At 36.5% G+C, this 26,353-nt stretch overlaps 1 protein-coding gene across 1 annotated transcript in view; it reads right to left on the bottom strand.

The window, feature by feature from the left end:
- Window positions 1–26,353, bottom strand: part of RAB2A (RAB2A, member RAS oncogene family) — a 72,774-nt gene that overhangs the window by 16,233 nt on the left and 30,188 nt on the right. Inside the window, exons 3-6 of the mRNA XM_036338321.1 lie at window positions 25,004–25,071; window positions 18,050–18,132; window positions 17,528–17,620; window positions 7,984–8,095 (exon numbers count right to left, since the gene is read on the bottom strand). Of these exons, the coding sequence (XP_036194214.1) occupies window positions 7,984–8,095; window positions 17,528–17,620; window positions 18,050–18,132; window positions 25,004–25,071 (356 nt within the window). The remainder of the gene's footprint in view (window positions 1–7,983; window positions 8,096–17,527; window positions 17,621–18,049; window positions 18,133–25,003; window positions 25,072–26,353) is intronic.

Here is a 26,353-nt window from a genome sequence, read left to right as displayed (position 1 = left end):
ACCTCATTTTCCTAATATAAAAAGTGATGACAATATAAATGTTCTGCACATTGAGCATAAATATTAGTTGAGTAAGTGATAGGCAACTAAATAAAGGGTTTCCCCCCATATACTATGCACTCAAATGTGTACAGCATCCAAATATTATGTTTGAAAAGTCAGAATGGAAATTGAAAATGGAAAAAATCAGTTCTGATCTCCAATTACTATGGGAATACCATATAGGCAAGACTATTCGGTTAAAATTGGCTTTTTAATTTCATCAACATTTAGGAGATGAACTCTAGGGTGTACTTTATCACATTTATGAGTATATTTCCTCAGTGAGTTATAAAAAGGACAAATGATAATAAACAGCACATTTGGAGCCATCAAAGTTGTATAAATTGATTAAAATCCACTTCATAAAAAGAATGATTTCCCTTATTATAACTTGTAATTTGGAAATGATAACGTTATAGTGTGAAAACAAATATACTTAAACATAACATTTATGTACCATATTACTTTGCTAAGGCAGAGGTTTTATATGAATAAAGAGTTGTGTTTGTATATGATAAATGTTTTTATGTGCATATATGTGTGTGGGTGGTATTAATGTTACATAATTTTATAAACATAAAACTATCAATAGAACTTGTCTCAGAAACTCTTATCTCTGTAAGATCTAGTTTTAGCTATGTCACAGGCTAACTGCTTTTTGTTTATTCAAATCAACAAGTTTTTCTACCTCTTCAATTGCCTGTGATCACTGTTTCTTTCACACCCCTAGCAACATTAGCACTCTTGATGGCCTCTTTATGTTTTAAAATGGTGCTTATCATATATCTCTCAAGCAACAAAAGCATTCTCTCCTTTGTTTATTGCCTGAGAGATGTTTTTTGTCATGCTGAGATATCAGCATAAAAAGGTTTTCAGGTCGAAAACCTGAGACATTTTTTCTGTGAACAACTTGGTTGAAAACTGAACTGTTCAAGATGGGAGATGGTCGAGAAACAAGGTTTGACTGTATTTGTCTTGTAGTCTGTAACTTTGCTGAACCCACTTTTCAGTGTGTGTGTGTGTGTGTGTGCGTATTCCTTGGGATTTCCTATAGAGCCAATCGTATCATACACAGATACAGTTTTATCTCTTCCTTTCTGAGTTGTGTGCCTTTATTTACTTGCTTTATTGCACTGGCTAGGACTTCCACCAATATGTTAAATGAATGGTGAGAGCAGACATTCTGGTCTTGTTCCTGATCTTAAGGCTAAAGCATTCAGCCTTTCACCATTAAATATAATGTCAGCTGTAGATTTCTTGTAGATGCTCTTTAGGAAGCTGAGCAAGTCCTTTTCATCCCCCCCCCTCCGCTTTTTTGAGAATTTTAAAACTATGTGAGTGTTTAATTTTGTCAAATGCTTTTTCAGCATTGACTGCTATAATGTGGTTTTCTTCTTACCCGGTGGGTATACGGCCTGGCTTTTGAATCTTAACGAGCCTTGCGTGTCTGACACAAATCTCATTCGGCCACGATGTATGTATTTTATGTGCCTATGTATTATTTCACTTATTATTGGAATTCTATCTGCTTATATTTTGCTGAGAATTTTTGTTTATATATTAATAAAAGCTATCAGTCTGTACTTTCTGTTTTTTGTACTTCCTTTGGTCTTGGTATCTGGATAATATTAGCTTCATAAAATAAATTAGTAAATGTTCTATCTCTTCTACTTTCTGGAAAAGACAGTGTAGAATTGCTGCTCAATTTTTCTTTAAATGTTTGGTAAACTCCAGTGAAACTATCAAAGCCTAGAGATTTCTTTTGGGAAAATTTAAAAATTATTAATTCAATTTCCTTAATAGTTATAGGACTATTCCAAATAATCTGTTTCACACTAGGTGAGTTGTGGCAGTTTGTGGGGTTTTTGGTCTATTTTATCTAATTTATCATATTTATGTATTATTCCTTTGATGTCTGCAGGGTCTAGCTGTATCTTGTTTTCTTCATGATAGTGGTAATATGTGCCTTCTCTGTCTCTTTGTCAGTTTTGTCAAAAATCTGTCAATTTTAGCGGCCTTTAAAAAACTAGCTTCTGCCCTAGCTGGTTTGGCTCAGTGGATAGAGTGTCGGCCTGCAGACTGACGGGTTCAATTCTGATCAAGGGCACATGCTCAGGGTTCCGGGCTCAATCCCCAGAGTAAGGGGCTTGTAAGAAGCAGCCAATCAATGATTCTCTCTCACCATTGATGTTTCTCTCTCTCTCTCTCTCCTTCTCCCTTCCTCTTTAAAATAAAAAAAAATGTTAAAAACAAAATAAAACCTAGCTTCTGTTCTTACTAATTTTCTCTATTGCTTTCCTGTTTTCAATTTTGCCAATTTCTGCTCTTATCTTTATTATTTCATGCCTTGTATTTGCTTTGGGTTCTTGACTTAGGAACTAAGATTCCTATATTCATTGGAGACTTTTCTTCTTTCCAATGTATGCATTTAATGCTATAAATTTCCCTCTCTGCATTTTGTGTTTCCCACAAATTCTAATACATTGTATTTTCATTTTCATGAAGTTCAATGTTTTTAAAATTTCATTTGAGACTTCCCCTTTGACACCTATATTATTTAGAAGTGTACTGTCTAGTTCCCAAGTCTCTGGAAACTTTTCCAATTATGTTATTAATAACTGGAACCAAGAGAGCTGAAAGGAGAAATAGACAAAATCATAATTATCATTAGAGACTGTCTCTGATTTCTAGTTTAATTCCACTGTCTAGTTTAATTCTATTGGTTCTTGCTTCACATATCTTTCAGCTCTTTTGTTTGGTGTATACAAATTTAAGATTGCTAGGTCTTCCTGATGGATTCTTCTTTTATTTTATGTCTTACTGTCTCTGGCAATTTTCTTTGCTCTTAAGACTACTTTATGTTATACTACTAGAATCACTCCTGCTTTCTTTTGATTATTGTGTGATATGTCTTTTACCATTTTATTTTCAACTTGCCTATATTGTTTATATTTGAAGTGAGTTTCTTGCAGACACCTCTTTGCCAATCTCTGTCTTTTGTTGTAGTTAGATCATTCACATGTCATGTAATTATTAGGGCTTATGTCTGCCATTTTATTTTTATGTGCTATTTTTTGGTTTTCCTCCCTGCTTTTCTGCTTTCTGAGGGACAACTGAACATTTTTTAGAATTCTATATTGATTTATCTGTTGGTTTTTTAGTGTATCTCACTGAATATTTTAAGTTGCTCCAGGTATTAAATTGTAAACATAAAACTTATCACAATCATTATTTCTGTGAGTTCTTTCTCAGAAATATCTTCTTTCTCTCCCCTTTTAGATTTCTGATAACACAATGTTAGAGCGTTTGTTACTGTCTCTGGGGTACTATAAATTTTTCCATCTATTTTCTCTCTGTAGTTTAGACTGAGTTGTTTCTATCATCCAGTTCACTACTTCTTTCCTCTGTTCCTTTCTCTTTCTTTTTTTTTAAATACATTTTTATTGATTTCAGAGAGGAAGGAAGACAGAGAGAGATAGAAAGATCAATGATGAGAGGGAATCACTGATCAGCTGCCTCTGCATGCCCCTTACTGGGGATTGAGCCTGAAACCCAGGCATGTGCCCTTGACCGGAATCAAACCCAGGACCCTTCATTCTGCAGGCCGACACTCTACCTACTGAGCCAAACCAACTAGGGCTGTTCCTTTCATTTTGCTGATCTTATCCATGGAGTTTTTAATTTCAATTATTATATTTTCCAGCTTTAAAATTTCTATCTGGTTCTTCTTTCTACCTTTCTACCTTGTATTTCTTTTTCATGTGTTTCAAGCAAGCTTCTAATTGTTTGTTGAGCACTGTTATAATGGCTGTCTAAAAACAAAATCTTTGTCAGATACTAACATCTGTCATCTTGTTGGCATCTATTTACCTTTTTTATTTTCCATTTAGTTTGAGATCTTCCTGGTTCTTAGATGGGAAGAGTGACTTTTTATTGAAAATTTGACATTTTGAGTACTGTTTTATTGCTACTGGGTCTTTTTAAATCTATACTTTATATGGCTTCTTCTGACACTGCTCCCACGGGGAAACGATGAGCATGGAAGAACCTCATTACAGTCAGCTGATAGTGAAAGCAGCACTCATTTTTTTCTGTTTAGCTGTAGAACGATATTCCTTTTTTTTAAAAAAAATATAGTTTTATTGATTTCAGAAAGAAAGGGAGAGAGATAGAAACATCAATGATGAGAGAGAATCATTAATCGGCTGCCTCCTGCACGCCCTAATGGGGATCCCAGGCATGTGCCTGGACCAGGAATCGAACCTTGACCTCTTGGCTCATAGGTCAACGCTCAACCACTGAGCCATGCCAGCTGGGCAGTACACTGCTTTTCTAAAAGCTTTCTGTCTTGCTAGGCAGTGCCTTTCCTGATCCTTTGGCTACAGAATAAGCTTTCCGCTCCCCTGCTCCTGTTAGCTTTCCTAGATCATCAGTTTCTCTAGCACCCAATCTGAGATATATGAGGCAAAAAGAAAACCAAGGGAAATCACTGCTGTCTCATTTCTCAGGTCCCAAGGTCTCTAACTGGTCACCTTTCTTCCCTCCACCTTTAAAAGTTGTCTTATAATTGTTTTGTATATAATGTTTACAGTTTTAGTTGTTCTTAGCAGGAGGAACAGGTGAAAGTAAGTCTACTCCATCTTTCAAGATGCAGAAGTCTCTGGTTACTATTTTCATGTTCAGTCAGTTCCTAAATTGTGTAAGGAGATTCAGGTTTGTTTTCACCCTTTTGTATAGTCCACTATCTTCTTAACACTTTATCATAAAATATTTTCAGCTTTTAGGTAAAATTTCAGGGATGATTTTATTATGTAATGCTTATCTATGATTCCTTTAAAAATAGATTTATAAAGATTATTTCTGCCCAACCGGTGTGGCTCAGTGGTTGAGCGTCCACCTATGGACTAGAACAGTGATGGTGAACCTTTTGAGCTCGGCGTGTCAGCATTTTGAAAAACCCTAACTTAACTCTGGTGTCGTGTCACATATATAAATTTTTTTTATATTTGCAACCATAGTAAAACAAAGACTTATATTTTTGATATTTATTTTATATATTTAAATGCCATTTAACAAAGAAAAATCAACCAAATAAATGAGTTTGCCATCACTGGACTAGGAGGTCATGGTTCGATTTCCAGTCACGGCACATCCCTGGGCTGTGGGTTCGATCCCCAGTAGGGGTTGTGCAGGAGGCAGCTGGCCAATGATTTTCTCTCACTGATATTTCCCTCTCTCTCCCTTCTCTCTTCCTCTCTGAAATCAATAAAAATATATTAAAGAAAAAAATTAAAAAGATTATTTCTTAAATTCTTAGCTTCTGAGGCAAATTAATTTACATGAATAAATAAAATGCTGTTCTCTCATGAGTATGAGGCATTCCTGCCCAGATCAAATTTAAACAATTATTTTTATTATTAACCACAGATACAGAATGTTTGTAACAAGTGCTGCCAAAACATTAATGCAATAACCAGGTTTCTACCACTAACTGAAGTACAGTGTTCCTATGAAACCTTTCCTAAGCTGAAATGGCACAAAGTGAAGAGTATCATCCTCTACTTTCTTGAAAGTTCACATTATGTCACTTTGCTTTTACCAAAGACTTACATTAGTACAATAAAGCAAAGTGATGTATTGGGTACTATTAAAAGTGGAGGGGATATCTGTATTTCATTTAAATGACAACAGTAATTTGCTACTTATAAATAAACACCTCCTATTACTTGTTAAGAGTAAGAGAAATGAACACACAGGCATTAGAGATAGAACTAGAAATCTAGGATTACTTTCCAACTAGAGGCCCGGTGCACGAAACTCGTGCATGGGGTCGGGAGGGTCCCCTTAAACTGGCCTGTACCCTCTCACAGTCCAGGGGCCCACGATCAATCACTCTGCAGAGGGAGGCCCCACCCACCTGCCGCAGTGCCACCAACGGCCAGGTAGCCTGGGCCTCCCTCTTTGGGGCAATTGTGGAGCCCCCCAATTGATCGCCCCGCCAGCTGGTGGCCTGGGCCTTCCTCTGCAGGGTGATCATGGGGCGATGGCTGGGCCCCCGACCAATCGCATCACACCCGCCTTGGCTGGTCTGGCGCCAGTGGTCGTCTAGATAGTCGTTCTGCTGTTCGGCCATTCGATTTGCATATTATGCTTTATTATAGGTAGTTGACACCTTGTTATCTGACTCCATAGTATAGTACCATATTAAAATGCACACAATTTTCCATGTGGTTTGCAAAATCAACAAAATCCACTGTTAATAATTAATAAGGACATGTTTCCTATTTCTTGAAACTCCTATAACATGTTGGCCCTATGGTTTCAAATACAACACCTGTAATAAAGGAGTCCCTTTCTGAAGCAGGTAGGTTTACATGTCTATTATAAGTTGAACAAAGGGATGGAACAGATTTCTCTCTGGATTTGCTGTATGAAGTGAGACATTGCTCTTGTATGTTATCAAGCTGAAATTATTGGCAATAACAGGTAAAGCATTAGTTGGTGCCTATGGGAAATGCAATAAGGACAATCAAGAGCATTTCATCAAGTATAGATAAGTATAATATCTTACCTAAGAAAGAATTCTACAGTGAATACCAATGCGGTTCAATTACTATAATCAATTTCTGGGTTCAAGGGTTAATGAGAACTCCAAGTATCATTCTTAATAAATATTTACTCACTGTTTACTATGTCCAAGGCACAGTGCTAAGTGCTGCCTATGACCTCATCCTCTACTATCCTTAGAACAATGAGATTCTTTAATCATTTGTTTTCTAGAATCACTTCTGGCAGTTGATTTTAACACAATGGGGATGGATTCTCGTGTTTTCTGTTCTAAGTCTTATGGCAATCATACTTTAAGAAGATATTAGCTGGTAAGAACATGTAATAAATAACTTCAAAATGCAATGGGTATTTCATTTTAAAGCATGCCTTTAACATTTATGTAAAACATTTTTTGTACTCGTTCAATAGAAACTTATCTGGCACTGGGTAAAGCTGGCAATAAAACTACTGGTCTACAATGTGTTAAGAGTCTAACCCAGAAGGTGGAACTATAGCATTATTCTAGGCAAACTACTTATTTTTTAGCCTCATTCTGACTTTTTCTAAAATAGAATGTAACAACATATATACCTTATAGACTAGAGCAGTGGTTCTCAACCTTCTGGCCCTTTAAATACAGTTCCTCATGTTGTGACCCAACCATAAAATTATTTTCGTTGCTACTTTATAACTGTAATGTTGCTACTGTTATGAATCGTAATGTAAATATCTGATAGGCAGGAAGGTCTTAGGCGACCCCTGTGAAAGGGTCGTTCGACCGCCAAAGAGGTCGCGACCTCCAGGTTGAGAACCGCTGGACTAGAGGCTTAACTGTCTACTCATCTATGTACACTATACCAACACCATATTCAGACACATACAGCATAAAAGAAAATATGTTCAGGTAACTTCCAAGAGTTCAAGTTGATTAATGGAAATAATTGAGATACTGCAAATTTTATCTATTAAAGATGGCAGAATTCCCATGCTTTGTATAGTATTATACAGCAGTAATATAACACTTTACCTATTTAATCAAAAGTGGCTATAAATAAGCTACAAATGTTCAGCGTCTTGAAACATTTCCAAACTTCATTAGTGTCCCTTTTTCTCCCTCTCATGCAACATAAAAAAAGATTTTAGGGAAAATGTATACAAAGATATGTTAAAGCATTGTGGCTTTAAGAGAAGGCTCAGAATAAAAGTCAAAAGTCTGATCTAAGATGAATGTTACAAGGCATTTCAAAGGAAAGAAATTTTCCTACTTTATGATATTCAAAAACTATCAGTGATTAAAAAGCTTATGGAAAACATACTAATAAATATTGAAGTACATAAAACAAGTGTATTAAGCAAAAAGATAATAAACATTTAAAAGGAACCCTTATTTACCTCTTCTACATTGGAAGCAGTCTTAGCAGAAGTTTCCATGAAGATAAGTCCATGTTCTCGTGCAAAAGCTTCACCTTCTTCTTTTTTTACTTCTCTTCTAGATTCTAAATCACTAAACACAGGAAAGAAAGCACCGTGTTATTAATGAACACAGGACAAATAGAGGCATCTGTAGAAAATGTACCAAGAGTTTCAAAGTTGTACTGACCATTCTTTCAATTAATTTTTAATACATAATAAGCAACTGAATTATGCTGGGTATTATGAGAGTCAAAGTGTTTAGAAACACTGCTTAGTTTCAAAGAACTAATGATCAAACAGAAGATTCTGAATTACAGCCCTATAATGCCAAAACTAAGAGAAATCTAAAGGGAACATCTAGCCCAACACCCTGCCTTTGAGTATAGTGGATTCCCAAAGAAGGAACCATTTTACTCAAGTAATAATTTGAGAGCAGAACTACACTAGTTTCTTCATCCTTCAGCCAGACTGACTTTCTATGAACGTGATTAAAAATAAGTCACACAATTCTCAGAAGCTAAAGGAAATTGCTTATTAAATTCCAAAGTACACATTGGGGATGGAATATATAAGAAAATATATTAATTAGATTATTAATCCATGTTGGCCTAATTCCCAGTAAAGCTGTTAATAGAAAAAGAGAAACAAAAGTCTAAGCTAGAAATCTGGAACAAAAGCATGGTATTCATTTTTATCATACTGGAACCGTATTAGTAAGGCAGAGGGGGAAAGTCAGTCTACTTCAAGTGTGTTCTACTGTAAAAAGTTTAAAACTTTACTATTATAAAATATTTTAAGCACATAGAAAAGTATAGAGAATAATATCCATTTAGCCTTGACACAGTATTTTGATGGATTTATATCAGTTTTTCTGTTGAGAAATAAAATCAGTAGTTACACAGCTCAACTGCCTCCCATGTGTCTGTCTGTTCCTGTTCTTATTATCTTCTCTTACCTCAAAAAGTAACCAGCACTCTATATTTGGCATTTTAATTCTCAGGGTACTTTTATATTTATACTCATGTAAAGAAGGATTTTTTGTTTGTTTTTGTTTTTACATATTTTTAAAAAATTTAGATGTAGCTATCATTCTATAACTTGTTAATTTTGGTCAATATTATGTTTTTCAGATTTATATACATAATGTATGTAGGTCTAGTTTCTTAATGTTTTACTGTTGTATTATATATATTTTATTGAATGAATGCAACAATTCATTTTTAATTCTCCACTGACATAGTTATTTAAAATTTCATTTAATTCACTTGACGATCAGGGGACTGAGGCACAAAGGGGTTAAGTAAAACATCCAAGCTCACACTCTAGGAGGAGCTAGTAGAGTGATTCCATCCAGACCCCTGTGCTATATTTATATTACATCATTAAAACATTTTTTAATGATTACCTTTTCTGATAACCAATTATACTGAAGAACTTTTGTCAAATAAGGAAAAATACAAAGAAAAAAAATAGCCATAATTTTACTTTCCCCAAGTAACTAACATCTTGGTGAATACAATTCCATATAACTCATTTTGGTTTTCCCTACCAGAATATACTAGTATTCACTATTCATTGTAATTTGATTTTTTCCCATTGACTACATCGTGGATCATTTTCCCATGTCATTTCTGCAGTCTTTTACAATATTATTTTTACCAAGTACACAGTAAAGATTGGCAATATATTTTATGCAAATCTACATTGCACAAGTTAAGAATAATACAAACAAAACAAAGACGTTAAAGTCTCATTCACCTAATGTTAAGCAATGTCAGTGTTTCAACTTTAAAAAAATTCAGCAGGAACTTCATAACCTCAAAGCTGGCTGGTTGGGTAAGCTGTCCATTATGCTTACAAAGTTGCCATATCAGTCACTGTCGTTTCTGTGATTGCAACTTCTCTGAGTGATTCTGGTGACTCTTTTGTAACCTTCACAAGTTGTTACACTTTAGAAATATTTCATGATTTATTAAATGCCATCTAAGCATTCATTCAGTATAACAAGTGCTGATAAAACACTCCTAAAAATCAGAAATAGAAGGCAATGTGATGATGGAAGCAGAGAGGGAAGTGATGCAGCGCTAAGCCAAGGAATGTAGGCAGCCCTTAGAAGCTGAGACAACAAATGGATTTCCCCCTAGTCTACAGAGAGAAACAGTTTTTTTAACATCTTGATTTTAGCCCCATAAAATTCATTTCAGACTTCTGACCACAACTGTCAGATTATACACTTGTGTTATTTTAAGCCACACAAACACACACCTGAAATGTTGGAAGGTGTGATATCCTATATAATAAAAGGGCAATATGCAAATTGACCCTAACAGCAGAACGACCAGAACAACAGCTGGACCAGTCACTATGAGGACCAGTCAATATATATAATACAACACTGATCACCTCTTAGTCCCTTTCCCTGGCTGGCAGGCTCCGATCACCTGATGGCCACCCATGGTGGGGGCGGGGCTGGCAAGTGCGTGGGAACAGCTGACCTCTCGGTCCCTTCCCCCAGTCGTCAGGCACCAATCACCGATGCCCAATGGGGAACCGGGGGTGGGGGGTGGGGCCGGTTGCGGGCAGCTGGGGAAGATGGCCCTGATCACAGGCCAGGCCTAGGGACTGTACCCGCACACGAATTTCGTGCTCCAGGCCTCTAGCAAGATACTATAAAGATAACAGCAAGCATAAAAGTGACCGTACTATAAAATATTAATGGTAAGATGAGAACTTAAAAAACAGGCAAATTAAGTTTGCAAATATTATAGCATTAAGTAGGCAAGGATAATTTATCCAACTATAATCTGAGGGCCTCCTGTGAGTCAAGACTCTTCCTGGATCCCAGAACAAATTACTCAACAAAATAGACAAAAATCCCACACCCTCCCCCCTCCCCCGGACTCATGGAGCTTACACTCTAGTACAGTGGTTGCCAACCTTTCGGTGGTCCGTGGACCACCGGTTGGTAACCACTGCTCTAGTAGGAATTAAAAACTTGGGGGTGGGGAAGAAGTGACAGGGGCAGGGATACATGCTTCTAAATTCAGCCCATTTATCTTACAATCATTCTTAAGGGAAAATTGGCTTTGAATTACACGAAATCTTCAAGAAAATACCTCTCCCTTGCTACCCTTTCCCCCATTTTATACATATGCCATGTTTTGTTGAAACAATCTCTTATTATGGGGATATTTAAAGTTATTCCCAGTTTTCCACTACCAGTATCTGATTATGTTTTGAAATGTTATCTTAGCAGAGGGTTAAGAACCTGGATGTTTGAGGGATTATTCAAAGAGGAAGCGACACTTTACTATTCATGGTCTTCTTCTGTTTTATCATTCTACTTTGGTCACTTCCTCAGTTTTCCAGGCTTAAAATCATATTGTCTTTGACTTTTCATCCCCATTAGTCCCATTTAAATTGCTTTCATTACTTAAATCTTTCTTTCCTAAATCATTCTCTTACTATGCCCTCTTTTTGTTTAAGGTTTGTATGCTAATCCTTTAGCTATTAAAAACTTTCATCTTTGTAGATTTTACTTTCTATTTCTTGTATAACAAATTTAAAATGCCACAGTAAGAAAAATCAGTGTTATCTGTCACTCTGACTAGGTCACTGCCCTTCTCAAACCTCTTCGTTGGCTCCCTAGTGCTTAATGCATCTAATTCAAAAATTGCTTATTCCCTGTTTCCATGTCTACCCCAATTCATCTCATCTAATAATAATCACCTCATTTATCTCTGCTCATTCCCATTCACCCTTTGCATGTCATACATTCTTTTTTCCTTTCTTCTAGCTTCTTCCTTAAAATGACTTTCCATAGCTACTATATCCCTAATTACATGGGCCACCCATCCATTGTCATTAGAAACACCTATTGTATATACTATAAGCTCATCATGGGCAGCAACCAAACTTAAGCCACCCATCATGTTTCAGACGCAAGGAAAACACTGGAGATAAATATATAAAAATTCCCTTTCTTCTCCAATATTCCGAATATTATTTCACACATCACCATTGAATGACAGTATAAATACTTCCATATTACAAAGATTAAAACTTCCTTCCAACAATCTTAATCTTAAATGGTTTAGTGAGGCGATTTAAATGAGGAAAGGATAAGCACGAAAGCCCTTGAGTGAAAGCCAAGATAATACATACATCTAGTTACAATATAAAAAATTAGCCTTTTACAATGGAAGTATTGCTTAAGTATATTGCTTAAGTAAATATTTTTTTTTTAAATATATTTTATTGATTTTTTACAGAGAGGAAGGGAGAGAGATAGAGAGTTAGAAACATCGATGAGAGAGAAACATCGATCAGCCGCCTCCTGCACATCTCCCACTGGGGATGTGCCCGCAACCCAGGCACATGCCTCCGACCGGAATCGAACCTGGGACCCCTCAGTCCAAAGGCCGATGCTCTATCCACTGAGCCAAACCGGTTTCGGCGCTTAAGTAAATATTTTAACAGCAAACCTAGATTTCTATTAAAACAATACTTTCTACAATCAAATCTATACAATATACTGTTATTTGTTATCTTTCTTTTTAACAGCACGATATAAAAAAACTGTACATTTAATATAGTTTGACATATGTGAAGCCATCAGTTTTCCCCAATGTTTCCTCATACCCCATTGTAATATATCCTCTCTTCCACCTGTACCCTAAGCAACTAATGATCTGCTTTCTGCCACTATAGATTAGTCTGCATTTTCTAGGTTATATAAATAGGATCACACACTAGGTCTTCTTTTTTGTCTGTTTTTCACTCAGCATAATCATTTTGAGATTCATCTACTTTGTTGTACATACCAATAGCTCATTCTTCATTACTACGTGGTATTCATTATATGGCTTTATTCATTCACCAGTTAATTAAAAATGTAGGTTGTTTCCAGTTTTGGAATGCTACAAATAAAGCTGCTATGAAAACTGGAGTATAATTTTTTTGTGTGGACATATGAAACGTGTATATTGGGTAAAAACCTAGGCGTGAAATGGCTAGTTGGTATGGCAGATGCATGTTTACTTTGTAAGGGAACTACCAAATTGTTTTAAAAGTTATATCACTTTATACTCCCACCAGGTGTATATGAGTTGCAGTGCCTTTATTCTTTGCTAACACTTACTATGTTAATCTTTTTAATTTTAGCCATTTCAGCGAGTGTGCAATAGTGTATTATTGAGGTTTTGATCTGCATTTCCCTCATGATTAGTAGTGTTAAATATTTTTCATGTGCTTACTTGCCTTATATATGTCTTCTTTGGTGAAGTGCTAGCTCAGATCTTTTTAAAAACTGGGTTGTCTTTTTATTAATGAACTAGTGGCCTGGTGCACAAAATTTGTGCATGGGGGTGGGGGGTTCTCTCAGCCCAGCCTGCACCCTCTCCAATTGGGGACCCCTTGAAGAATGTCTGACTGCCAATTTAGGCCCTAACTGCCTCTGCCTGCCTGATCACCCCTAACTGCTCTCCCCTGCCGGCCTGATCTCACCCCCAACTGGCCTCTCTGCCTCGGCCCCCCACCACCATGGCTTTGTCCAGAAGGAAGTTGGACGTCTAGAAGATGGCCAGTCGAATCGGTCTAATTAGCATATTACCCTTTCATTAGTATAGATTATTAGTATAGATAGATTATATAGGATAAGATTGCTTAAATGGGGGGAGAGGGGGAGCCTTTTTCCGCAGGAGGAGATGCTCTTGGCAGACAAAAATACATAATCCCTATATCTGGGCTGATAGTCAGCCATATGCACTATACTGCCAAACCGGTCATTAAAAAATTGAACTGCTTTCTTACACCATACATCAGTGGTTCTCAACATTCCTAATGCCGCAACCCTTTAATACAGTTCCTCATGTTGTGGTGACTCCCAATTTCATTGTTACAAATTGAACATAATTAAAGCATAGTGATTAATCACAAAAACAATATGTAATTATATATGTGTTTTCCAATGGTCTTAGGTGACCCCTGTGAAAGGGTCGTTCGACCCCCAAAGGGGTCTCGACCCACAGGTTGAGAACTTCTGCCTTACACCGAACAGCTGTTGCCCTTAAAACCCCACCTCAGCCCCCACCTTATGTTCTGCCTTTGCAGTTCAGCCAGATTAGGTTCTGATTGGTCGGTTTCTATGCCAGTCAGCATCAAAATCTCCGCCTCCTAGGCAGCCATTGGCTCCTCGCACTTCACCCAGATTTGGTTCTGATTGGTTGGTTTCCATGCCAGTCAGTATCTCTGGGCCTATCTCTGGGACTGATCATTGGGGCGGGGCTGATCAGCAGCCCCCCATGGAGGCCCGAGAGAGAAAGAGAGGTGAGGCTGCTGGCAAAGCCCGGAGAGAAAGAGAAAGGGAATGGCTGACCAATAGCTGCCACGGAGGCTGTGGATCAGACCCTGCCTCTCTCTTCGGGCCTCTCTCAGGGCCTGATCCACAGCCCCCTCGGCAGTCAGTGCTGTAAGGGTCCAGGGTTCATTTTTTGGCACATAGCTATTCAAGTGTTACACCACCATATGATGAAAAGATTGATTATCCTTTCCCCCACTGAACTGCCTTAGCACCTTAGTAAAAAAATAACTTGACCATATAATGTATGGATCTATGTCTGGACCTCTCCCTCTGTTCCACTGATTTGTCTGTGAATGCCATTATCAGACTAAACTGATTACAGTAGCATAATAAATCTTGAAATCAATATTAGTGAAACAAGTGAATCCTCCAAATTTTATTTTCATACAAATTTTATAATCAATTTTTATTTTCATATAAATTTTAAAATCAGTTTGGCTCAGTGGATAGAGCATTGGCCCACGGACTGAAGGATCCTGGGTTGATTACAGTCAAGGGCACTTATTTCAGTTGCAGGCTCGTTCCCCGACCCTAGTCAGGACATGTGCCAAAGGCAACCAATTAATGTGTGTCTCTCACATCAATGTTTTTCTCTCTCTATGTCTCTCCCTCTCCCTTCCACTCTCTCTAAAAATCAATGGAAAAATATCCTCAGGTGGAGTATTAACAAAAAAATAAAAGTAAAATTAGCTGGCCAATTTCTACCTCCTAAAAAAAATTTTGATGCATCTTGTGATTACAATGAGTCTTTAAATCAATCTTAAAAATATTCGTTTTCTATCCACAAACACAGTCTCTCTCTCTCCATTTATTTAGGGTTTTTTGTTTGTTTGTTTGTTTCTTTTTTTCTTGGACTTAAGAACTCTAAAGATGTAGTCATCTAATATAGGAATTTTAGGAAGACTAAAGTTAACTATAGCTTTGAATTTAGAAATCAAATAGCTATGAAGAAAATAGTTCTTAAAAAATTATTTAGGAATCATTTATTTTTGGTTGAGATATAACTGACATATAATCTGTGTAAGTTTAAGGTGTATAATCTTATTGATACATTTCCATCACAGTATGATTACCAACGTAACATTAACTAACACCTCCACCATGTCACACATTATTTCATTCTGTGTTAAAAACATTTAAGATCTGCCGAACCGGTTTGGCTCAGTGGATAGAGCGTGGGACTGTGGACTGAAGGGTCCCAGGTTCGATTCCAGTCAAGGGCGTGTATCTTGGTTGCGGGCACATCCCCACTGGGGGACGAGCAGAAGGCAACTGATCGATCTCTCTCATCGATGTTTCTAACTCCCTCTCCCTCCTTCTATGTAAAAAATCAATAAAATATATATTTAAAAAAAAAAAAAAAGATCTAGTCTGTGATGGCAAGCCTTTTGAGCTCGGCGTGTCAGCATTTTGAAAAACCCTAACAACTCTGGTGTTGTGTCACATATAGAAATTTTTTGATATTTGCAACCACAGTAAAACAAAGATTTATATTTTTGATATTTATTGTATATATTCAAATGCCATTTAACAAAGAAAAATCAACCAAAAAAATGAGTTCACGTGTCACCTCTGACACGTGTCATAGGTTCGCCATCACTGATCTAGTCTCTTAGGATCTTTGAAGTATATAATTGGTAACCACAATCATAATGCTGTGCATTAGATCTCCAGAACTCATTCATTTTCTAATTATAAATTTGCACCCTTTGACCGTCTCCCCAATCTGGTGATTTTGTTTACAATATTCTCTTATTATCCCTATAATATCTAAAGTATCTGTAGTGGTATCTGTAGAAGATAAGCACTTCCTGATATTGGTAATGTGTCTTTTTCATAATCAATATTATTTTATTTATCTTCTCAAGAACTACCTTTGATTTCATTGGTTTTTTTTATTACTTCCTTTTTTTCTTACCTGGTTTAATCTGCTCTTACTGTTTTAGTTTTTAGTCTTAAAGTGAAAATTTAGGTTATTGATTTGAAACATTTTCCTAATGTAAGTATTAGTTATAATCTCCCTTTAAGCACTGCTTTTACTGCATCCCACAAATTTTCAAAGATTGCAAAAGATAGAAAATAACTTCTGTAAAGCAGATAATATTGCAAATAATGTGGTTCACAGCAATTCAGACTATGCCTCTATGAAATATCATCCTATGGATAGTATCATCCTATGGATATTGTTCAGTTTTGTATCCATCTGTAAATTCATGTAGGCATTCCTTATTTGATTATAAATATGGTACTCCGTGTTCTCTTTTAAATAAACTTTAATATCTTACTGGTTCCCTTATTAATCAATGAGATAAATAAAAGCTTTGCTGTGTTCATTATCATTTGAGAATCATGATTTTACCTTTCTAAAAACATTAACTTTTAACACTACTTTATAAACCTAAAGAACGAATGAACTGTGTCTAGCATTTTAGAAATACTAATTTCATTTTCTACTAAAATTAGTGGTAACTTTCCCACACTCTTGCAAGTTTACAGAAACTACGGGAAAGAACGTTTTCCCATGTACTACCTTTTTAAATGTAAAGCACGAGGACATTTGTTGCAGATAATGCTCCCTAGAAATATAAAGTTTGGAAGAAAAAAACATTAATATGACACCAATATAAAGCCTTACAGGTAAGTTTAAAAGTACTAATGTAATATCTACTAAACAATTTTAAAAGTGTTTCAGGATTTTAAGAACAAAAAACTACTTGAAATAATAATTTCCAAGCAAGTTTATTTTCTGTATTTTAAAAACCAAATTTTTTCACTTATATGTGGAATATAAAACTGAAATTCATACACACAGACAACAGCATGGTGGTTACCAGAGGGAAGGGAATGGGGATAAGGGTAGTAAAGGGGGTCAAATATATGGTGACGAAAGATGATTTGACGCTGGGTGGTGGGCACACAATGCAATATACAGATCATGTATCATAAAAACATACACTTGAAACTTATATGATCCTATTAAACAATGTCACCTCATTTTAATTAAAAGAAAACATCTTAGGATTTTCAAAATTTTATAATTTAAGAAACCACTGACTTATATTTGGACAAATGTACAAGATAAGCACTTTAACAGTGATCACATAAACAACTATCCACAGTCTTCATAGTTAATACAAAAGAGCTTTAAACTATTCCCTTTACCTTTTATTTCCAATAAGCATAATGACCATGTTGGAATTGGAATGCTGGCGGGCATCTTCTAACCAGGTTGTCAAGTGGTTGAATGTATCTCTCCTAAATATAAATGATAATTTTATTACTATTGTCAAAGGATTTCCCCTCGCAGTGTACAATGAACACTTATTAAAGATAATTATTTTTAGCCACATCCACTTATGTAATGACAACAGATTTCAAATACATATTTAGATTTAAAATCCAGTGATTACAGTTCCGTTTAGAAATTAAGTATAGTAGCACTTTATTAAATTTCAATATATAAATAATATTACCAAATTGATCAATCTGGGGGTACTTTTTTATATAAGAAAATAATTTAGTTACAAATTTCTGTAGTAAATTTATATTTCAATTAAGACATACAAGTTTAAAGGCAAATAGCCAGGGCATAAAGGCAATGCTATACTTTTATTACTGTAACGACATTTATTTAGAAAAATTCTTTGCATTGACCACTGAACTGAAAAATTTCTAAGTTCTCACCTTGTAATGTCATATACTAGTAAAGCCCCCGCTGCACCTCTGTAATATGACCTTGTGATGGAACGAAAGGACTCTTGCCCTGCCTGTGAGGAAAGAAAAGGTTGAGAGTTTCCTTTAATAAATTGTCCTCTTCATTTCCTTATTATTTATATGTAGAATATGGGCAGGTAGGGAATGAGCGCATAAAGGAAAGAAGGGACCTAACTTCACCAATCTTAGGAAAAAGTCACATACTACTACTATTGCTCAAGTCAACCAGACAACCAGATGCACATGCAACCTCCCTACCCCCAAGACCTCTTTGGCAATCCCTGACAACCCAATTTACTGAATGGCTTCACAATACATGAATCATTATTAGAGCACAGAATGGACTCCTAGCAACTAAGCTCTGAAGACAAATTTGAAAGGAAGCAAATAACCCAGAGCCCCACATTTGAATTCAGTAACCCACTCCCTGGGGCAGCTGTTGACACTAGAATAAATAAAGTCCATTGTAAATAAATGATGAATGACATCTTTACGCCCACCATCTGCTGGTATAAAGGTTGTTGGAAGGCCAAGGATGCAGATTTTATCAGTTATATCACAAACTGCAGTGAGCTTTCAACAGTCATCAGATGGAATTCTTTGAGCAATCATTTTATTATGAAAAACAGAAAATGGTTCTGAATTTAATTTATATAATTTTTCTCCACACTTAATCAATTTTCTCTGTATTTGATATATAATGCTGTCAAAAGGCAACAGGATGTAAAAGTCATCTTTATATCCACTTGTGAAAACAGACTTCAGAGATTATGCAAAATTAGTTAATTTCTCTTTTACTGTTGGCACTAATATTCTGTTTTTCAAGAAAGGTTGGTAAGGGATATGCCTATTTCCTTTAAGATTAAAATTGAGACAGTTCTTATCAAAAATACTTTTTCTACCTTTGAGAAAAAATATGTAAATTAAGTAAACATAAAGCCAGTTTTCAGAATTTTTGTATTCAAAACCTACTAACTTCTTGAAACATATTTGTTTGCATGTTCTGAATTCTGATGTTCTAAGGCGAATATTAAGCCCTTCTTACTCTCAGTAAGCATACAGATAGCTCAAGTTCTGCCCTGTTCTAACACTCAATACTTTATAATTCCTGTTCTTTTTGGTCCTCCCACCACACTCCCTCCTTCCCATGCCCCCACACCCAGTGCCCAGCCCGGATCTGGCACACAACAACATTTAGACAAAGCCTGTTGCGTGAAAGAATGAATCCTGGTGTCATAGTGCATCCCACCTAAATAAATATACATGCCAGGAAATCATAGCATGCTAAAATTCAGTAAAATAACTTCTATGTGTAAACTAAAGATTAGACCCTCATGTGCAATTCTGGCACTTAGAATAATGTCATGCTAAATTAGATACTGAGAAAGACACATATAAAAGGGCTGTAAAAATAGCCAACTCATTTCACATAGATTGAGGTAAAAACACTAGCTGTTACTAGATGGAAGCATGAAATTAATTACAATTATGTTAATATAATTTATTGGAATGTATCTTTCAAAAAAGACCTTTCAAATTCAAGTTCAAAATTGCAAGCATTATGGGAATTTCTCCTTTAATTGTTTAGTATGGAAAAACTGAGGACTAGATTTTTAAGAGATTCATTTCACCGTGAATTATATGTACCAAGTCTGTGGTAAATAACACAAAAAAAGATAAACGTTTTATTAGTTTAAAATAAAAATCAGTTTTAGAGTTCTAGTATCTGCCACACCTAAACACTGAGTAAGGTGAAAGTCCTTTAAAACAATCTTGCTGGAACATTCAGTGGGACGAGTTAAAATAAATATACTACTAGAGGAACACCACTACAGATCTAAAACTTCCGTGTTTACAGCCCAGATAAGAAATAATAAAAGGGAAAATAGTTCAGGAAAAGGAGAAAAGCACACATCCATATACTATTCCCATTCCTCCCTAATTATTTTACCAAAAACAAACATGTTGCAATATGGAAATAACATATACACACCTTATACTGAATCCACTGAATCAGGACTTTGCCTACCATTATAAAAATCAAACAAAATGCAATCAAGCAAAATGCAATTAAAACCCCACACACATTCCAAGTGAGGACTATGAATGTCAAATGTATCTTAAAAATCTCTGATTACATAATAAGCAAAGACCAGTATTCAGGACAGTTTCCAAATTCTTGAGAGCTGATTTGTAGGAAAATACCCTACACTCTGGCCTAGTTAATGGCACTAGTAGCCAAAAAAGATTTTGCTCAAGTAAGTGTTTTACTATGGCTTATCCTATATAATAAAACCCTAATATGCAAGTCGACCAAATAGCGGAACGACCGGTCACTATTACGCGCACTAACCACCAGGGTGCAGATGCTCAATGCAGGAGCTGCCCCCTGGTGGTTAGTGCACTCCCACAGGGGGAGCACTGCTCAGCCAGAGGCCGGGCTCATGGCTGGTGAGCGCAGTGGTGGTGGTGGGAGCCTCTCCTGCCTCCACTGAAGCCAGGTGGTAAGAAGTGAGGGGTCCCGGAGTGCGAGAGGGCGCAGGCCAGGCTGAGCCCCCCCTCCCCCACCAAGTGTACAAATTTTGTGCACCAGGCCTCTAGTCCAACTATAAACAAGCAACAGCTAACTGCATAAAGCTAGCCCAATGGATAAGTAATATAGTTTAAAAAAAACACTTATATAAACTTGTCCAAACTGTGATTGACCTATAGTGTTTTAAATGAAAAAGAATACCAACTTAGGAAATAGAGATTTTTTTCCCCTCTGCCTTAGATTTATTTGCACAATAAATGTACACAGGGGGAAACCAACTCCATGCAGACAGCAGCCCAGGAGTCACAACAGTCCTTCTGACCTCACATTGACAGACAAAGGCCTCTACTGTGGAGCCTTCCTGGGGGCCTGGGTACCTTTGGGAGTCTGAGCTGGAGCCTATGCTGCAGCAGCAGCCTGGCGCTTGGTTTGAGCCTTGTCCTTGGACTCTGGCTGGCAGAACCTGAGACCCTTGGCAACGCGGGCATAACCACATTTTTCAAGCTTAGGGTGAGCAATGCAGGTAAGCTGGCTGACTTTGCAGCTGCTGGGATCTTGGGCTTGACCTCTTTGGGCTTTATGAGGGCCTTGATAACCTTGGCAGGTGCACTCATGGCCTTGGTGTTGTTGGCCTGCATCTTCTTCAGGCCCTTCTTATTGTACTTGTTCCTTAGGAACTTGGGGTCTACACTCGTAAGAGATTATCTTTGTGGTCAGGGTTTCTTGATACCATTTCTGTGCCATTTTCTTTTGGTGTGGTTCTTGGACTTGGTCATATTGACACTGAAGCCCACTAGAGATATTATCCCCCCCCTCCCCCCCCGCCCCGGGGAGAGGAAGGGGGAAGGGAAAAGGAAAGGAGGGGAAGAAAAAAAGCATGCTCCCTGGAGGGAGAGGCCGAGATGTTATTTTTTAAAATATTTTTATTGATTTCAGAGAGAGATAGAAACATCAACAAAAAGTTGGTGAACAGCTGCAGAAGGAGGCAAAATAGTTGGGCCTCCCAAAGCCTCTCAATTCTGGGAGATGGGGGGATGGGAGCAGAAAGGAGTGACAGAGGCAGGATTGTTCCCAGTGCTTGGTTCCAGGCCCTTCGCCTAGCTCCACCGAATTCTGGTCATCCATTCTTACTGCTTCATTGATACACAAAAATACTCATTTTTCGGGGTGAGGAGCTGGGTATAAACTGACATATTTTATAAAGGACTGAAAAAAATGTCTGTGATTTTCTGAAAAGGTATTTTTAGCATGTACATTTCACATGACTTTTTTACATAGTTTCACTAACTTTTACATGATGTAAACATATTTGTAAATATAAAATAAAAATATTTCTAGGGAAATTGAGTAGATATACAGACTTAAAACATCCATATTACAAATTTTGGGTGAGAATAAAATTTATTTGGAAGGTGAATGAAAAACTGACAAAAAGCAAATGATGAGTAAGAATAGAAAAATGAGTGGATAAAGGCTAGATGAGGGTCTACTAGTGAGACTAAGACTTAAGCCCCTCTGCCACGGGTCAATAAACAGGAACTGGGTGCAACTTATGTTCCGTCACTGACTTACTGTAACAGAGACAACGAATATCACACATCTGACTTCTGATAAAAGATAAAAAGTGACACAGGGCCAAGGAAGAGTGCTTTAAGGGAGGCAGCGATCTGCTGCCAGCAAGGCCTCCAGAGGTATCTGCTGGTAGCTGGACTTACTATTTTCAAAAGAAAGCATAGATGGCAGATGTGGATATTTTCAAGGAAAACGCCTTACTTTTACTTTTGAAACTGGAAATGAATACACAATGGATGACAAATATATTAAGATATTGAAACTTAGTCATTGGGGGGGGGGGGAGATCATTTCTTTAAAGCTGGCACAATTAACCATAAGATTTAGCAAAATTTTCCCTGAAGGATTCTAGAATAATTTTGTAAATGTCTTGGGCCAGGAATAGACATGATTCTTACTTAAAGTGTAGCTTCCTATCCAGGGTATAAAGAAACTACAAAACAACAATATGGGAAATTGTTTCACTCAGATATAAACTAAGTGTGGAACCAACCTTAATATTTGTCAGATAACGTACAGTAAAGAGTTTTGGAAATCAGGTATGAAAGGAAGAAAACCAATGACAATAAGAGAAAAATCTATAAGGCAGACATTAAGAAAACAACTTTTAAAAGTAGTTTTTTTAAACATTCCTTAAGTTCTGGAACAAGCCACTGGGTCCTAGCACCCTCCATGTGAAAGCCCTGGAATTCTTTGGGGGAGCGGGGTCATGATGTCTTCAAAGGCACCACCCTTTTAAACACAGGAAAGAAAACTACCACTTAATTTTTCTGATACTTAGCCTTAGGCAAGGGAAACAAAAGAAAAAATAAACAAATAGAACTACATCTATCTAAAAAGTTTTTGCACAGCAAAGGAAACCATCAACAAATGAAAACCCACTGAATGGGAGAATATATTTGCCAACCAATATCCAAAATGTATAAAGAACTTATAAAACTCAACACCAGGAAGGTAAACAATCCAATTAAAAAATGGGCAAAGGACCTTAATAGACACTTCTTCAAAGAGGACTAATAGATGGCCAATGGACATATGAAAAGATGCTCAATGTCACTAATCATCAGAGTTGCAAATTAAAACCACAATGAGATATCACATCACAGAATGACTATCATCAAAAAATCAACAAACTGTTGGCGAGGATGTGGAGAAAAAGAAACCTTTGTGCACTGTTGGTGGGAATGCAGATTGGTGCAGACATTATGGAAAGCAGTATGGAGTTACCTCAAAAAATTAAAAATGGAACTGCCTTATGACCCAGCGATTCCACTTCTGTGAATATACCGGAAGAAACCCAATATATTAATTCGAAAGAATATATGCACCCTTATGTTCATTGCAGCGTTATTTACAATAGCCAAGATTTGGAAAAGTCCAAGTGTCCATCAGTAAATGAGTGGATAAAAAAGCTGTGGTACACTTACACAATGAAATCAGACCAAAAAAAAAAGGACATCTTTCCCTTTTGTGACAGCATGAATAGACCTGGAGAGTATTATGCTAAGTGAAATAAGCCAATCAGAGAAAGACAAATACCTTAAGATTTCACTTACATGTGGAACCTAATGAACAAAATAAACTAACAAGCAAAATAGAAAACAGACTCATAGATACAAAGAACACCAGACTAACAGCTATCAGAGGAGAAGGGCTAGATGAAAAAGGTCAAGGAGATTAAGCAAAGGGAAAAGAACTCATAGACACAGACAACAGTATGGTGATTATCAGAGGGAAAAGGGGGCTTGGGAAGGTAAGAAGAGGGTTAAAGAGAAAGATAAATGGTGATGAAAGGAGATGTGACTCGTGGTGGTAAAAACAATACAATATACAGATGGTGTATTATAAAATTGCACACCTGAAAATATGTAATTTTTAAAAATATATTTTTATTAATTTCAGAGAGGAAGGGAGAAGGATAGATAGAAACACCAATAATGAGAGACAATCATTAATCAGCTGCCTCCTGCACACCCACTACTGGGAATCGAGCCCTCAACCTGGGCATATGCCCTGACCTGGAATCGAACTGTGACCTCCTGGTTCATAGGTCAATGCTCAACCATTGAGCCACGCTGGCCCGGCATGAAACCTATATAATTTTATTAACCAATGTCACTCCAATAAATTCAATAAAAAGGTTTTTAAAAATTATATAGGAAGTAATAGGCAGTCAGTAAATGTAAATGATAGAATTAGGATTGAAAGCAAGGTGGCTTCAAGTGGTTGGGACTAAATCAAACTTGTAAAATTAATACACTGTCAGATCAAGACTCTACAGTGTTGGCATTCATATTTTACCTTACATGTGTATTTCAGACATGCTGCTTGTTTTTCTTAAAAACATAGTTTCTGTAGTATTTATGTTTAGACCACAGCCTGAGCATTCATGTTCACCAACATCTAATAGCTGGGGTACACCTGTTGAAAATAATGCATAACTAATCTTGCCCTGGCCAGTGTGGCTTAGTGGGTTGAAAGGTTGAGGGTTTGATTCCTAGTCAGGGCATGTATGGGAGGCAACCGATCAATGTTTCTCTCTAACGTGGATGTTTCTCTCGCTCTCTCTCTCTCTCCTCTCCCTCCCCCCATCTTCCCCTCTCTCTAAAATAAACAAACATATTCTCAGGTGAGGATTAAAAAAAAGAAGAAGAAAAACTAATCTTTCCTGGTACCACATTTCATCTCATGGCTGTAGGGGTGTGTGTGTTTAACAAATCATAACAGGCATAAAATAACATGAAAACAAAATAAACACACAGTGTACTTTTATAGAACAACTTTCCTGAAGTCATACAATGTATTTTTGCTATACTTACCGTATCCCATATCTGAAGTTTTATTTGTTTCCCATCAATAGTTATCATTCGAGCACCGAACTCTACACCTGAATAGAGTAAAAACGATTTGTTACATAATGTAGTGGGAATCTATTTCACATTTAAGGATTAAAAAAAAAAAGACATTTAGTTGGAGGACATGCTATGCCAGGTGATATACAGAAGAATTTTTACAAATACAGCTCCTATCCTTAGTAAGGTAGAGGTGCTAATAAGACTTAAGCTGCCCTGGCCGGTTTGGCTCAGTGAATAGAGTGTTGGCCTGTGGACTGAAGGGTCCTGGGTTCGATCCCTATCAAGGGCATATGCCGGGGTTGCAGGCTCGATCCCCAGTAGGGGGCATGCAGGAGGCAGCCAATCAATGATTCTTTCTCATCATTGATGTTTCTATCTCTCTCTCTCTTCCTCTCTGAAATCAATAAAAATATATTTTAAAAAACACCACAATTATTAGTAACGAATATTAACATTTCTTAAAAATGACTAATGTCATGTAAAAATCACTGAAAGGGATAGAAGAATTTCAACATCATAGACTTGGTTCCCAGTAATTGCTATCAACTAGAGATAACCACTGTTAAAACATATTTCCAGACACTGTTCCATGAATATATATATATATATGCACAGAATAAGTACATAGTTTTATGTAAATGGGAACATATAAATGCTGTTCTGCATTTGCTTTTCAGTCAATATGTCATAAGCTTTATTCCATGGCAAATATCTTTGCCAGTAATAAATATGAAACTTTTCTGTGTACATTTTCAATTTATGATTATGGTTTTAGGCAAATTGCAAGTGAAAGGGAATACCAACTTTACACTTACAAGTTTACTACTTGGCCTTTCTCCTTGCATTTATCATCACGTTTGAAAGTACTCATTTAATTATCAAAAAGTAAGGAGAAAAAAAGGAGATGATTTCAGAAGAGTAGTGTTTATTAAAATACATTTCATTTTTAAATTTGAGTTATCAGATGTTAAAGTGTGTATACATATTTTGGGGACACACTGTATATTTGTGTATATATATATATATATATATATAGTCATATATATCCTATGTTACGAGGTGAGAGGACACACAACACAACCATCATCAGCTTACCATTAATGACATAAAAATGAGAGGAGTTGAGGGAAAAAAGTGGTACAAATGTTCTAGGAAATATATTTAAAAGGAATGTACAAAAGTACAAAATACTATATATCACTAAGATATTTGACAAAATTGAAGCCTTTTCATGAATCTATTGTCATAAATGGGCTTTTAACCACAATAAAAAAAGAAAAGTGCATTGCTCCTTGGAATTCATGATTTCTTTAA

Source organism: Myotis myotis, unplaced genomic scaffold (genome assembly GCF_014108235.1).
Source record: "Myotis myotis isolate mMyoMyo1 unplaced genomic scaffold, mMyoMyo1.p scaffold_m19_p_16, whole genome shotgun sequence".
NCBI classification, from domain to species: Eukaryota; Metazoa; Chordata; class Mammalia; order Chiroptera; family Vespertilionidae; genus Myotis; species Myotis myotis.
The sequence above is the reverse complement of the archived record's forward strand: the minus strand, read 5'-3'. Positions and strand labels throughout refer to the sequence as shown.